This window comes from Penicillium waksmanii, assembly GCF_028829765.1.
Source record: "Penicillium waksmanii strain IBT 27052 chromosome Unknown utg000001l:1.0-4852451.0:1.0-4856178.0, whole genome shotgun sequence".
Classification (NCBI taxonomy): Eukaryota; Fungi; Ascomycota; class Eurotiomycetes; order Eurotiales; family Aspergillaceae; genus Penicillium; species Penicillium waksmanii.
In genome coordinates, this window is record NW_026643248.1 from 259,612 (window position 1) to 274,442 (window position 14,831).

The 14,831-nt window shown below is 49.6% G+C and overlaps 8 protein-coding genes across 8 annotated transcripts; 1 reads left to right on the forward strand and 7 right to left on the reverse strand.

Annotated features, from left to right (window-relative positions):
- Positions 1-227: 227 nt before the first annotated feature.
- Positions 228-863, forward strand: N7481_000086 (YbhB/YbcL family Raf kinase inhibitor-like protein; the record flags this gene model as incomplete). The annotated part of the gene is made up of 1 exon (XM_057259305.1): positions 228-863. The coding sequence occupies one exon, from the start codon at positions 228-230 to the stop codon at positions 861-863; it is 636 nt and encodes a 211-aa protein (XP_057127137.1).
- A 246-nt stretch (positions 864-1,109) lies between these two features.
- N7481_000087 (uncharacterized protein) lies at positions 1,110-1,715 on the reverse strand (the record flags this gene model as incomplete). Its single annotated transcript, XM_057259306.1, has 1 exon — positions 1,110-1,715. One exon carries the CDS (start codon positions 1,713-1,715, stop codon positions 1,110-1,112), a length of 606 nt encoding a protein of 201 aa, XP_057127138.1.
- A 595-nt stretch (positions 1,716-2,310) lies between these two features.
- On the reverse strand, positions 2,311-3,865 carry N7481_000088 (Zn(II)2Cys6 transcription factor domain-containing protein; the record flags this gene model as incomplete). Its single annotated transcript, XM_057259307.1, has 3 exons — positions 2,311-2,964; positions 3,032-3,408; positions 3,460-3,865. The coding sequence occupies 3 exons, from the start codon at positions 3,863-3,865 to the stop codon at positions 2,311-2,313; spliced, it is 1,437 nt and encodes a 478-aa protein (XP_057127139.1).
- Positions 3,866-4,900: 1,035 nt separating this feature from the next.
- Positions 4,901-7,428, reverse strand: N7481_000089 (uncharacterized protein; the record flags this gene model as incomplete). Its single annotated transcript, XM_057259308.1, has 5 exons — positions 4,901-5,451; positions 5,502-5,647; positions 5,885-6,144; positions 6,201-7,091; positions 7,159-7,428. 5 exons carry the CDS (start codon positions 7,426-7,428, stop codon positions 4,901-4,903), a joined length of 2,118 nt encoding a protein of 705 aa, XP_057127140.1.
- Positions 7,429-7,603: 175 nt separating this feature from the next.
- On the reverse strand, positions 7,604-9,104 carry N7481_000090 (putative citrate synthase; the record flags this gene model as incomplete). The annotated part of the gene is made up of 3 exons (XM_057259309.1): positions 7,604-7,686; positions 7,748-8,580; positions 8,641-9,104. The coding sequence occupies 3 exons, from the start codon at positions 9,102-9,104 to the stop codon at positions 7,604-7,606; spliced, it is 1,380 nt and encodes a 459-aa protein (XP_057127141.1).
- Positions 9,105-9,556: 452 nt separating this feature from the next.
- Positions 9,557-10,074, reverse strand: N7481_000091 (GFA family protein; the record flags this gene model as incomplete). The annotated part of the gene is made up of 2 exons (XM_057259310.1): positions 9,557-9,846; positions 9,954-10,074. The coding sequence occupies 2 exons, from the start codon at positions 10,072-10,074 to the stop codon at positions 9,557-9,559; spliced, it is 411 nt and encodes a 136-aa protein (XP_057127142.1).
- Positions 10,075-11,505: 1,431 nt separating this feature from the next.
- On the reverse strand, positions 11,506-13,216 carry N7481_000092 (MFS transporter; the record flags this gene model as incomplete). Its single annotated transcript, XM_057259311.1, has 3 exons — positions 11,506-11,809; positions 11,877-11,981; positions 12,045-13,216. The coding sequence occupies 3 exons, from the start codon at positions 13,214-13,216 to the stop codon at positions 11,506-11,508; spliced, it is 1,581 nt and encodes a 526-aa protein (XP_057127143.1).
- A 405-nt stretch (positions 13,217-13,621) lies between these two features.
- Positions 13,622-14,392, reverse strand: N7481_000093 (uncharacterized protein; the record flags this gene model as incomplete). Its single annotated transcript, XM_057259312.1, has 4 exons — positions 13,622-13,666; positions 13,728-13,937; positions 14,024-14,142; positions 14,251-14,392. The coding sequence occupies 4 exons, from the start codon at positions 14,390-14,392 to the stop codon at positions 13,622-13,624; spliced, it is 516 nt and encodes a 171-aa protein (XP_057127144.1).
- Positions 14,393-14,831: the final 439 nt, after the last annotated feature.

A 14,831-nucleotide genomic window follows, 5' to 3' on the forward strand; every position in this document is an offset into this window, starting at 1 on the left:
GAAGGTTGTAGTCCACCGAGTTTTTCTACTAGTATCATGCCCAGCTGATGCCGGTTCCGGACCGGTTCCGGGACGCTGTATATTCTACTCCCTCAAATACTCGAGTCTGAAGTTTTCTTCTTCTCCAATGCAAAACACCCGGGCTGCTACACAAAGCCTTTTACACCAGGAATAATTCCGCGTGTGCGACGGTTGATTTGACCAGAAACAACAGAATCGACGCGCCAATGCCAATCCTCCACTACCTACAGTATGGCCTCGGCCGGTTGCTCTACCCTTTCCGGGATCACGAATCGCGCCAAATCATCCACCACCCGGCCTTCCAAAATATCCCCAAGCCTAATATGACCCTGGAAGCACCCGAATGTGGTCCCTCGGGCTCTACAATGCTACTCAAACATTCCGGGTATGCAGAGGATGGTGTTGGCTGTCATCCAGAACTACGCTGGTCGATCCCCGAATGTACCTCGCCAGTCAAAGAATATGTCTTGATCTGCGAAGACATCGATATCCCGATTCCCTTCCTTGTCATACATCACGGCCTGTTTTGGGCCATTCCTCCTTCCGCAACGACTGCGGTTCCGGCCAGCGTGGAGGTCAGTCCGGAGAACGCAAAGCACCGCCGGACCGATGCCGGCTGGCGCTTCGTGCCAAACCCACTGGGCACATCTTATGGTGGTCCTGCTCCTCCTTTTGGTCATGGTCCCCATCGCTACACTTTCACTATCGTCGCTCTCAATGCTTCTCTCGAATTTGACAATCCCGAAAAGGTCAGCAAGAACGATATCAAGGACGCCATGGTCGGCAAGGTCATCGGCTGGGGCCAATGGGTGGGTGTCTATGAGCGGGTTTGGGGCGCATAAGGACAGCGACGCGTCGATTGATGATGATGATACACCGAAGCATCGGAGTACGGTTTGGTGGACACGGGTATTGCACATCGAGGGGAGTTGCTTTTTCTTTACCATCATGCTCTGGTGAACTATGTCATGCAACATGTGCTAAACTACTTAATATACAATGAGTATCCATACCTACTACTCTGACATCTCGATGCTTTCACGCTCCCAAGAACCCTCCCAACCCCGTACGCCATCACATGGATGCCTTCAACAAATATCAAGACAGCCTGATGACATCCCGGCATCGCAGTCCCCCTCCACAACTTGCATGAGAACAGCTAGTCGACTGATAGTAGACTCAACCGACGACTCACAGGCCCTAACCGTGGCCATTGCATTCCGATGAACATGGTTACCATCCAACAGAACAGTCAAAACCTCCTTCAGAGCCTCCATCAACTCCACAAAACGAATCAAATCACGCGCAAGCAGTGTACGAATCAACAGCCGAGCCTCAAAATCATCAAGCTCAGTCCGACCCAAGAATGCCTGACTACGGATGCAAATAATTGACGAAACTGGCTGCTCAAAGGCTAACATGGCAGAGTCGAAGAACCCGGGCTGAGTCGAGATATCGTACGCCGCACACAATGCCTCGAGAAGTGGTAGGCACCCATCTGAAAGAGCGGGCAGGGTAACGATGGAGGATTGCGCCGTCTTGATACAATTCTCACATTGGATCATAGTATTGCCTTGTAGCCAGACCCGGTGAGTCAAATTCAGAATGGTTTCCACGTCGACCACTGCATGGACGTTTTGCAGATCTGCCATTACCTTCAAGGCTTCCAAGGAGCATTTGCAGGGGGTATCCATCGTCAAGCTGTTTGAAAGGTAGTTGTTGTTTGAGTTGATTCTACTCGGTCTAGGTAGGTTGCCTCTTGATGAAAACACGTGGGGCTCTCAAGTCTGCGATCGCAAAGAGGTTTACTGCGCAGGGAGAGTAAGCGCTGTTACGCGACGGTCGAAAATTACCAGCAGGGTGCTGAGATGAGTAAACCGAGGACGGCTAGCTCATGGAATATTGGCTTAAATTGTCAAATTCGAACCCGTGGTCTTGAGTCTGGAGAAACGATCGACTTCTCAAATGAAAGTAGCCGCTCAAAGCTCGAGATGGAATACTGCAGCTACACCAAACCCGGATTCACAATCACGGTCTCCACGGTTGAGCCGAGGTATCTTTCGAGATACACAGCAAATGTGTTCATTCTCCGTGAGACCATCTACTAGATGGTTACTCCTGGGCTATGCAGAAACCCCTCAACAAATAAGCAACTCTATTGAAAAGGAAGCCTGTCTATTGGTCGACTTTGGGGTACTCTGATTTGAAAATGATTCAATTATCTACCCTCCACGGAAAGCGATGCGACACTATGCAATGCAATGGACAGCGACATTTACGTTCCGACGCTCATCCAACGGCCATCTTTATCTTCATCATAATCAACTGCAGTCTCCTATCCGTCTCCATAATCATCAAAAGACGACCCCGCGAAAATGCCGCCGCAAGTTGCTGCTGCATGCACATCCGAATTCGTCTCACCGTTAGCAAAAGCATAGAAAGCCTCGCTTGTAACACCTGCCGAATGAAACATGACTTCTCTTCCACAGGCACCTGGAATCCACCCACTAGCAATGGACACGTATCGATATGCGATTTGAGACAATTTCCGCCATCCTTCTGCTGTCTGCGACCCACCTGTGCATTAGATTCCGGGACAGCCTCCAAAATAACGGGTTTGCCAGAGGTAGCAGATGCATCGAGCGTCGTGAGAAGACTGTCAATAATCACGATAATCACCATGAGTGCATTAGCCTGGGCCTCGGACTGGGAGCACAGATTACATTGCAAAATTGACTCGGTTTGCAATAATAGTTCCTTTTGGCATGCGAGAATGCTATCAATGCTGGAAACCCCGTTTGGTCCGGTCTTAAGTTCGAACCTGACCAGTTCGCTGATTACCTGCTTGTAGCAACCGCAATTGAAGTTTGTCGCTGCTTCCAGTAGAACAGGAAAATCGGTGTCCTGGGGTGAATATACATCGTTGTTATTGAAGCCTGGAGACTGTAAACCGTTGCCATTATCCGCTGTTTCGACCAGGATACTGGTAGGTGCAATTCTGTCTTCAGACCAGGGGTCTGAGAAAGGTATCGGATTCATTCTGGGGGGTAGAGTCATAGGGCCACTGTATTGAGGCTATGTTTCCTAGAGTCAGGGCGTCGATGCGCTCCGTAGAAGGTGTACTTTGGAACACATCAAGTTCGTTTTCGAATTGCATAGGAGGTGAGGTGAATTGGAAGCCCGTCGATATTGAGAGTTGACCATCTGCCGATCCACCAAAGACAAGAGGCTCTGAATGCATGAGACATTCTGAAATGGAATCGAATTCCTCAAGGTCAAAATCGTCATATCTATAATCCGTAAGAGTGTTGTTGTTCGCATTTCCGTTTACTCGGGTGGCCATCAACTCTTGGAGCCAGCCCTCAGACGTAATATCCAGTTCGAAACCTGTATATATGAGCTAATGCTTGCTTCTACGTGAAGAAAAATTCAACCCACCCGAATATTCCTCTACACTGCTCTTTGCTAGGGTCTGTGCGTCTGTTGGGCCGTTCTCTGGCGGTCTACCAACACGAGAACGTGTTGAAGTGATCGGCTGCTGAGAACGAATCTTTTTCTTCGCGGGCTTTCGGGCTTTTTTTTCACGGTCCTGTTCGAGGATGACTTGCGTCGGGCTACCATTCATCTCATCCATGACCATGCGTTCCTTCTTCTTCGCGGGCCGGCCCAGTCGCCGCGAAACGCTGTATATGCAGTCAATCTTGTGCTTCTGACAACGGCGACAAGAGGGCTTCTCATGGCTGCACCGAATTTTGGCCTGCTGACAAGCATTACATGTTGATCGAACCTTGACGCTTTTCGGCAGTTGTCCTGTGTTGGATCGTGAAGGTTTTGGTAAGCTCATATCGATTGCAGTTCAGGGATAACACAAAGAAATCCTGTTCAAGTTATTTCCGCTTCTTTTTTTTCGACGTGAGGAGGTCAAGCCGAATAAACCCGAGTTATGTATTTAGCAAGTCAGTCTACATGACCCCCATCAACGAAGATCATTTATCTACCAGATCTCTTACCCCGCAAACAGGCATGCTATCGTTCACTCGTGTCCAGTATACTTCCCATCAGGTCATACATGATTCTGAGCACCACTCACAAGGGACTTGAAGAAAGGAAAAGTTACATCCGTAATCCCCTCGCATGACAAATAGCTTTGTGGTACCCGACCACTGAGGATACCACGCGTGCTCCCCGTTTCTGTGCCCTTGGTCGGGGACCATGACTACGAATCGCCGTTTAGGGGACCCTGAGATGCTCAGGTCACATTGTTAAATGGGGAACAGAATGGGGCTCGGTCATGGGGACCCTGAGGCTAAAGTGCAACAAATTCGGGATCTCCCTTGAGATCCGCCGGGAAACGCGAGGGGAAAGAAGGTTATAGATCGAGTGGAGCCCGAAGGTACAGGTCTCGTCGAACAGTGATTCTACTTGTAACTTATGACCTCAAATTCACATAAGCGGCTCAGGCACCAATTTGTGCGATTGTCTAGATGGAACTCGATGCAGATAAGTTCAAGTTTAGAAGCCTGAAATCCCCTGTGTTTATTGATTGAGTCTGGTGTATATGCTATCACCTGGATTTCAAATCATGAAACACAATTCTCGGATATCATATGATTTCCGTTATTACAATATAGTGGGCAATCTCCAGTGGGAAGACGTAAGCAAGCTATGACGATCAAATTTGGTAGCCCTACGAGAAGTAAAGCCAACGTCATACGAGATCAAAGTTTTCGCAACTCGTGGTCCGCGTCGCGCGAGTAGGATGTCATAAAATCTTTAGATCATTCACTTAATCCCAGTCCATTACCATCAGACACGGCCAAAGTAAACAGCTCCAAGATAGTACATGATTGTCAAAAATCTTCAAGACCTCCGCACGCCATCACATCTGTCTGAAGAACCCAGTAGGAACAGTCGTACAGGTCACCGATCGGAACGAGGTAGTGGTCACACTCGAAGAAGGCGGCGGGCTGTTATGATCCGAAGCCTGATTCCGGCCGAAGAAGTAATTGACAGCAACCGGCGGATCTAACCCAGCGGCATGCATAAACTGGCGGAGGTCGAACCCAGCACGTGCATCGGGTGTCTTGGGAGGAATATGCGAGAAACACATCGGGGACCCGTAGTCTGGTGGCTGTGCGAAAAGCAGGAAGATGTAGTGATGGTGCGAGTTTGGCGGTGGCTGGGGTGCAATGTACGGTGCGAGATAGTCCGTTGTAGAGTTTAAGTTATTGTCAGGACTTAGACGTCTACTAGTACCCTCATCATGATTTCCATCTGTGCAGTTGAAGGCGAGATGGGGTTGGTACCAGTGCAGTACCACTGTCTGGGTCCCAGTGTTTGGCATGACAACGTCGGTGTCCAGCGAAAGCATAATGTAATGCTTTTGGCAGGACAAGCCGTAGCTACCGATTTCTGGTATAGATTTTGTTCCTGAAGTGTTTAACTTAAATTGACACATTTGTCGGCAACTCTGTTCTTACCCATTATATCAAGGATTGATCCTGGAGTGATCCATTCCCCTTCAGGGTATCGCAAGGACAGCCGTTGGCCCTGAAGGGGGAGGAGGGACAACTGTGTGTGTGCAAGGAGCACAAGAAAACTGAGGGCTGTATTTACTGAAGGCATACTGCTAGTAGGAGCTTACTCTACTAATTAGTCTGAACCAACAGTGCGAAAGGGCCAGATCATATAGTCCAGCGCAAACATCATAAAATCTTCTCCTGACGATGTAAAATTCGCCGCATATCTGCCCAGATGTCAGATCTGCATCCCTGCTTGCACTCGGCGCCAGCTCCAGCCCTTAGCATAGACGAGCATTAGTAACGGGGTAACAGCTAGTAAATTGCCCGCGACAATTACATACGTCCATTGCACACCAAGTTTGTTAATCAAAGGGTCAACGACAGCAGCCGCGCCAGCGCCCAGTGAGCAGCGAACAAGGTTATTCGCTGCCATTGCGGTCGCCGGGGTGGAGTAGTACAAGTCCACGATAAGTACATTCATGACATTGTACGCAGCCGTGATACAGAAACAGACAGCAAATATCATGAGCAATGAAACCCACAAGGGGTATTTGTGAGCAATCAGTACCCCGTACACTGCAATGCAGGCTGCCGCGAGGATCTAGGAGTAACATTTCAATGTTTGAAAAACTAGTAAGCAGAAGGGACAAAACTTACGGCCATAGGCAAGCAAATCTGCAGTCTTGCTCGTTCCACAGGGAACATGAGAATATCCTGTTTAACGCTGTGGATCGTAGTCTCTCCTTCCACCCTCCTCATTCGACGGTAATTCCAATCCACGACGAAGCCATTCGCAACAGCAGAGAGCAATGAACCAAGGCCAGCGGGTAAAAAGCAAAGCCCGATTCTGAAATCGTCGATTCGATAAATATCCTCAAATTGAGCTGGAATACCCGCCATCACGGCGTAGTAGCTCCCGAAAACAACCCCATTGGCGAAGAGCAACAACCCGACCGGACGAGCGAAGAGCAATCGGAGCGAAGACCACGGATTCGGAACTTTCCATCCCCTTGCCGAATTATTCAAAGGCGCCGAAGTCAAAATCGAAGGATCAACTTCTTCATCTCTCCTCGAGAAGAATGAACTCCAAAGCGGACGATTCCACGCGGAGGGAAGATACACAGAACCATCACCAACCATACCCCGACATGTCTCAGGGAAGAAAAGCACGAAAGGAAAAAAGAAGCAACTGGACAGAATAGCCAAGAACCAGAATATCGCCGACCACCCCCAGTACTGACTCAACAGGCCCCCGAGGACCGGACCAAGCGATGGGGCGAGAATGTTCCCCAGCGAGGCTATACCCAGATACGCACCGCGCTCGGCAGGGGTGATTATATCGGCCGCGACAGCGAAGGCAAGGGCCACTGTTCCACTGCTACCGCAGCTTTGGACTGCGCGTAAAAATAGTAGAGTTGGATACCAGTGTTGAATTGCTAGGGCGATGTTGCCTGCGATGTAGACAATGAAGCAGTAGATGTATGCGGGTCGACGACCGGCTTGGTCGGCTAGAGAGCCAGTGAATGTCGGTGCGAGACCTTGACATATCTAGAGTGTTCATAAAATTTCAATAGGCTTGATTGTGAATAGATTTGTGCTTAAACCCAGGGCTTACCATGTATGTTGTTATGGTTAGATTGATTTGAGATGGGGTGACATGCAAATCCTTTGCGATGGAGTTCAGAGCTGGGAAATATATGTTTGCTGACAAGGGAGAGAAGGCAGAGGCGAGTGCTGCTGCGAGAATGATCAATCGCTTTTGGCTTTTGATGAAGACAGAATACTGCCGAGTAGTTGGAGTGCATAGCAGAGGTGTTGACTCCGATTCAGTATGGGGCCTATCATCCCCATATGGGGACCGGGGGTCTTCTAGATCATCGCTCATTTCGTCAAGGGAAAGAAATTGGATTTGTTCTCACTAGGGGGCGGTTCTTCAATTGAAACTCTTGTGGACTACTCCCGAGGAATAAAAGACACAATGCTACTAAAATACGGCGACTACCTATGAGGGCCATGAATTACCAAATCACAATGACACCCACCTTTGTACTCTGAAAGATTCACATCCTCGCAGAAGGTGCTTCGTTGGTCGCCATTTTACCCGAATAGATATGCGACGGTCGAAGAAGTTTACCACGTGCCACTATAACCGTCAACAAAAGACAGAATGCACCGAGGGCCGGTGACTTTAGGTGGATACATACCCATGTACTCTCTCCAATGTGCCATAATCCCCATGATGCGATGGCTCAGCATAGCGGCGGGAATCATCTCTGACTCGATACCGATAGCCGTGAAGACAAAGTTGCCATAGAAATCTGCATTGGGGTAGAGATAACGCGAAAGAAAATATTCGTCCTTGCTAGCGGCTACTTCGATCGACTTGGCGATTTTAAAGAGTGAGTTTGTGTTCACAGGTAGGTCTTTCAGGATCTTTTGGATGAAGGCGACGCGTGGGTCAACTCCCTTGTACTCCCGATGCCCGTATCCGAAGAGTTTTCGTTTCCCTACTTTCACTTCGTCCAAAAATGCGGATACGTTGTCTGGATTCCCGATTTCTTTCAGTGCGCGCTGGGCAGACTCGGCGGCACCGAAATGTAGTGGACCATGAGCAGCTGTGATGGCTGCGATCAAGCAAGATATTGGATCCGTGAGAGACGAGGCGGTTGCGAGAGCGGAGAAAACCGAGAGCGCCATTCCGTGGTCTGCATTGAGAAGTGAGAATCGACGATAGCATGACAGCTTGACTTCATCGGGCTGTTGAGTGGTTGAATCAGTTAGTCCGGCCATGATGAAGAGGTTCTCGAAGTATGTTCGGTCAAGTGAAGGAGGTTGGTACTGAATGTCATTGCGATGACATCTGACTACGGCGAAAACGACGGCGTAACAGGCAACTGTTTGAAGGATAATTTGATCGCCACGCTCCAGATTCTCTTGGTAGATAGTCGCGTGTGTTGAGGTGGGCATCACATCGGGCACAGAAGCCAGATATGCAGAGAGGCCGGCGAGGATCAGCGGCAACGGCAAGGTGGACTTGCTGCTCGGACCAGTGAGTTAAATCAGAGGCGGTCAGAAGTGTATAAGAACGTGGTCATACGGGAACAGATGAATAGCGTCATGGACGGCGTTTGGAATATCTTTCATGTGTTGCGCCAGCTTCCGGCTCAGCTCTGTCCGTTGAGTTTCCGAAGGATATGTCCCCCACATCAAAAGATGAAACATGTGTTCGAAATCAGCCTCCCATAGCTGCTCCAGGCTGTACCCCCGAAATATTAAAGAATTCTGGTCATGGTCCCTAGGCATTTGATTAGTAGTGGGAGGAGTGGTATGGAAGCATGGAATTGCCAACGAAAAGCTGATAGCAGATTCCTGCACAGCAGTGTTCTGTAATCCGGGGTCAAAGACGCGAAGACCACGCGAGATCTGGTCTGCTGGATGAGCTGTGCCGTCTGGCGCTCGGATGCGCTGTAAATCAAGGGCGCGAACTGCATTCCGATGGATGGGAATGTCGTACTTGAAGCCGGTACGCGAGTCGAGGACAAACAAAGTGCCAGTTGACATGTTGAGCTACAAGGTATGGATTGATAAGAAGAAAAAGGCAGGCTTGACCTAGCTATAGATATATTATGATTATGTTCAAGCTGCCAGTGAGCGACAGTAGATTGCGTGTGCATCTCTCACAAAATTTCCCGGGCGGTCCGACATGAATGTCGCCGCGCCTCGAGCCTACTTGGGGTGGAATGTTCCGCTATCCACAAGTGAAGGGAGAAACTTCCAGGGAAAGGGTGGAGAAAATCCGGAATTGGAACATTGTCATATTCAAGACTATTTCGTGTATCATCATCAATCATCAACATCCACTCTTTTTGGCTGTTCGTGGGTTATCTGGTTATTTTTTGTGTTGTTTGTTCTTATGGGTTGCACTCCGGTATCAAATGTGACAGGACCAAGGATTTTGAAGAGAGCATGTTATCAAACGTGCAGAACTAGTTTGTATGATCGAGCAGTGCGATTTACTCGGGCATGTACTTGAAGGGCTTTTCGAGGTGCTCCTGGCAGAAGGGGAGCTTGCTGACGGTCCAGATCTCGGTGTCGGGCTTGAGGGTCTGCTTGATCTCGGTGGAGAGGGTACCAGCCTTCAGAGCGATGATCTCGGGGGCGGCATCGGGGTCGTGAGCGATGGGAGAGCCACATTCGGAGCAGAAGAGGCGGTGCACATCATTGCCGGAGCTACCCTTGCCAGTCCACTTCTTGATGGGGCCGTTGATGGTCAGCTTATCCTTGAGAACGACGGCGACCAGGGCTATTCAGAGTGAGAACGTTAGTAAACTAGGTACTCCGGTTGGGATGATATATCCGAGCCCGTGTCCAGGTGTATATCAAGCCCGAATTTGAACTTGAACTACCTACAGTAGGTGGAGCCGGACTGGCGCTGGCAGTCGTCGCAGTGATCGTAGGCGGTAATCAGAGGGGCATCCTGATCAACAGTGTAGGTAACCGCCTTGCAGAGACAATGACCGGAGAGAGGCATGATTGGTTGGTTGGTTGGTTGGTTGGGTTGAGAGGAGATTTGATTCTCACAAGGTGCTCAGAGAGGAGTGGAAGAAGGAAGAGTTGAAGTGATGATGTGAGGACCTTGGGACTAACTGGAGGATCCAAGGGTATTTAAAGCGAAGACAACACCTCTGATGGTTGCTGATTACTGCCATTACATCATTGACAATTCCAAATTGTTCAAGTGCTATCCTTGCGGGATGGCCTCCTTCTTTTTCTTCTTTTAGCTTCTTCCACTTCCCACTTACGCTTCCACTCTCACTCTCACTCTCACTCGCACTTCCACTTCCACTCACGCAGCTCCCAGGCATGACAAATACCTTGCCAGCCACTTAACTTAACAGGAAAAAGGCACAACTCAATCAATGCGGGACCGGAGCCCCGCAATCCAGCTCAACCATCTCAACCATCTGACTCCCCGGACCCGCGTACCCTCGCTCCTTTGCCTATTCATGCCTTGACGATATTCATTTGAATCAATTGCGCAGTCCCTGCTTCCCCTGTCTGCCCAGGATCTTCCTACCGATACTTGGACCCTTGACGCTCGACCCTCGTGGCTCAAGAATATGTGGATTGGAGTCAGTGTGGGGTCTGCGGGGCATCACAGAACTCTCCCAAACATTTCTGGAACTGGAATGGGGCCACTTATTCCTTCGAACTTGGTGACTTTCTTTGTGAGATAAAGAGATGCGGTCAGCTCAGAAGAGCTAGAGTGGATTCTGATACATCACTACCCCTCGTGGGTCCTAGAGGGGTGGCTGGTGCATGCTGCGCATATATCGGAGTCCAACCCGGAGTTCCAGGATGACAATTCTTCGTGCATATGCATATGCAGCTGCAGCTGCATTGAAATGGAATTGGGATTTGAATTTGAGATGATAATTTTAATTCTGGCGAGGCGGAATCGGTTCTGTCGGTTGGAAGCTCACAACCCCCACCATCCTCGTGGTCCGGCCAGGGTTGGCATTGGCAGGCCGTCGCAGAGATTATCGGAGAAACAGCGAGGCCACCACCGTGATCGGCAGTCAATCCAGTCGGGCGGGTCGGGCGAGAGATGCCCCCTGCAATGCAAGCCTCCTACGACTTTCTCCGAGTGCTTCATCCGCACACACACCGGGGACCTCTGGCAAGGCTCAATGCATCCTTCTCTGTATTGTCCGGTACGATTGTCCCTTTAGTTGGGACGATTCACAATAATCAGTCCGGCATTTGATAGGTGGCCTGCATTACAATCCTTCCCTATTTTCGAGTACTCCTATCCTCGTCTGTACTAGTTAACTAGTACTACATGGTAATTCGTATACCCGTGGGCCATGGATAGGAAATATAGTATCTATCAATTTTGGACTATGTAGGAGTATGTGCTTGGAATCTTACTGGGGAGTACTCCAGGGCCCCTGGCTATATTTTATGCAAGTTCCTTGGACTCGGAGTTACTATCCATTGCCCCATCCCTGTTCGGCACACTCTCCTCGTCCTTCGGTTGTACGCGCTTCTGTGTCGTTGGTGAAAACTTGCTTCGGGCCCGAATCTGCTTGCCGTATTTGTAAAAGAGGAATGGAATCACTGCCAACAGAGTAGCCACTCCTCCAATGAGACTACCTCCGCCTCCCACACCAAGCGCGTCGAACATTTGATTTGTGAAGAGCGGTGCTGCAGCGCCGCAGGCAGATCTAGCAATTGTGTTCGCAGCAATGGCTGATGCGGCATACCTGCGAATGTGTCAATTTGAATTCGAGTCGCTGTAGAACAGCAAGGTAGTCCCCTCCGCAGACTCACATCATATACACATCTACCAGATAATTGAGATACGAAACGAAAATTAGTAGAAGGCAGCTAGACAGAAAACACCCAGCCAACGTCGGGACAATCCAGTGGACATGGCTGTTGATGTTAGGGCTTCATTCAGGTAATGCGTCAACGTATTAGTTAAGGCATGTTACTCACTTGTACTCGGCTGACCATGCAAACCAAAACATGGACGCTGCAAACCCAACACCGCCAATCATGGCAAGGGGCAGCCGATCCTCAGGCTCAGCATCTTCCATCTTCATCTCCCCTCGGTCGACTTTTTTCTGTCGCATCCGGGTATCAATCAGGACAACCGCGCCGCCGAGCAGCGCGCCGGCAACTGTACCAACCAGCGGTAGCTCCCCGACACCAGAATTCCACCCTCGCTTCTCCTGGAACACAATGGGATATATGCTAAACAACATGTAGAGCAGGGTGTAAACAAAGGCCAGGTAGATAGCACAGAACAAGGAGATCGGATCAAAGAGAATGATCCAAGGTCGAACAAGGGCGACCTTGTAGATACCAGCGAGTGTACGATCACTCTCCTCCGCGGGCGCTTTCACAGTCTCATATCCCGGGATCTTCGCTTTGCGAATTCGCTTCGCCTTGTTGCAGAGAACAATTGGCGCATAGGTTTCAGGAATCGTCAGCATGACCAAACAAGTCGGCGCGCCCAACCATAACAGCACATAGAAACTCCACTGCCATTCCTTCTTCAGTTGAATGAATCCCGCAACAACAGGACCAAGAGCCGGTCCAATCCAAACCATAGCCGAAAAACCAGCCATCGCATTGGCGCGCTGCAAAGGATTCCACAAGTCCGCCAAGACACCCGGACAATTACTCAGACAGGCGGAGACAAAAGTACCAGTCAAAAACCGACCGATAAGTAAGGCTGCAAAATTCGGTGCAAAGGCGCAGAGAAAGTTAAATGCCATATAGCTGCCGAAAGTGATGTAGAAGATCCATCGTCGGCCATAGAATTCAGAAAGCGGGGCAAAGATGAGAGGGCCAGCGCAATATCCCAATAGGAATAATGTTATCGTGAGACCGGTAACCTCGGTCGAAATATTAAAGTGCTTTGAGATAGAAGGGAAACAACCACTCGGCGAGCTCGAGGCAAAAGTCGCATTAACGACCAGCAGGACCGCGGCGATGGTTACGAAGGTTTTCCGATAGAAGGACCAATTGCGGGGATTTTCGATATCATTCGGGCCGAAATCGACATGGCCGTCATCGTTGAGAAAGGGCGGTTCGGTATCTAGATTTTTCGTTCGGTAGGGCTTGTTTGCCGCGTGGGACAGGATTCGTGTGATGATGGTCATTGGGGTGACGGGCGAGGGAGCGATATCAAAATAGTTGATCCATGACTTTTATGCTACCTCCACGAAGTGCAAGAGGGGGTTAAGGGAGTTACTAACTATCATTTCAAGTTTAGCTTGGAAACAATCGGTTATTCGGCACAGACGATCACGGGTGCTGACTTTCTTGAATAACTTGCATAAGCCCGTCATTCTCGCTCTTAGCGCAGTTAACTCCGAGTGAGGGGAAGCTTCCAAGAAGCTAGTAAGACCAAACCACTGAAGAATTCGGGTAAATCCACTATCATCTCACCCAAGGTCCACTAGTACACATACTTCTTTGGTCCCTTTGGCCGAGGTTATTACCAAATCCGGTGATGCTATTGTTTCTGCTTTGCTTTGCTCTGCCTTGCTCTACATAGTACTATACTAAATAATATCCCGCCGCGCTTGTTCCACTTTATCCGCTGCACTCTACAAATCTCGTCAATGCGATCATGAGCCATGATACCGCCACAATACACTGCCCACTTACCTGCATTTGCGACGCCATCCCACCACTCGGGATCGCACCGCCATAGAACAACGACTCTGCCCGCTGCGCCTCGCGCGCATCATCCTTGGTTACATATGCTGGAACATCTGCCATGATAGGAGGTATATCTTGCACCTCATTCTGATTGGCAATCAAGCGAACCTGCGACGATACAGATCCAAAGCCAGGTGCGCGGTGGAAAGCTCGTCCCTGTAAACACGATCAGTTTAGTTTCATCTTTATATGGATTCAGACTAGGTAGAAATCCAGTATATGTGACTGGGAGAACCTCCTACCTCGGAAGATTGCATCTCCTTTGCATCTCGCTGTGAAATCTGAGTGGAAGGTTTACGCGAAACCTCGTCCAGCTTGGTATCGAAATTCATTTGTCTCATCGCGATACTTTGTGCTGTGGCTATATGTCACTACTAGTTAGCATCACATCCGAGTCCGTGGCCTTAAGGTTAAGTCCGAAAGAGAGCGGGCCGGGATGACATGGGGTGGCCCGGGATTCCTGCCCTACCAGCTGGACCACCACGAACCGGGCCGCGCCCCGTTAGCTCGCTTTCGGCTTGTGAGATGGACGAGACATCGGCTGCGGTGATGCGCTGACCGTCCTCAGCGGCGTGTTTCAATTCGGAGACGGAGGGAATCTCAAAGGTCATTGTGGCGAAGTGACGTGCGGGTATGGGCCAGCCGGACAAATTGGTATGTACAAAAGTTGCAGTCCTAGTCGATAAACAGTTCCAATTAGAGTATTATTGATCGGCAGTGTATATATATAGCCTGGATAAGGGCGGTGATGTCAGACTGAAAGCATCACGTCGCCTTGATGGTGGCGCTGAGCCACTCGATCTGGTCTGGAATCTGGCAATGGCAATGAAAATTCACTCTCGACCTCGAGAGATACTAATACTGGTATATTTCGATAGGGCTGAATAACCCAAGAACTATGGAGGGGGGGGGGGGGCAAAATTGACAAAAGGCACATGCTAATACAAGTATACAACGTTAGGGCGATACCTACTAGTACTACATTCACCGGACGCCTACGGGGACCATCCAATGAACACTAGTAGTTACTGGTACAACATGTTGATATTT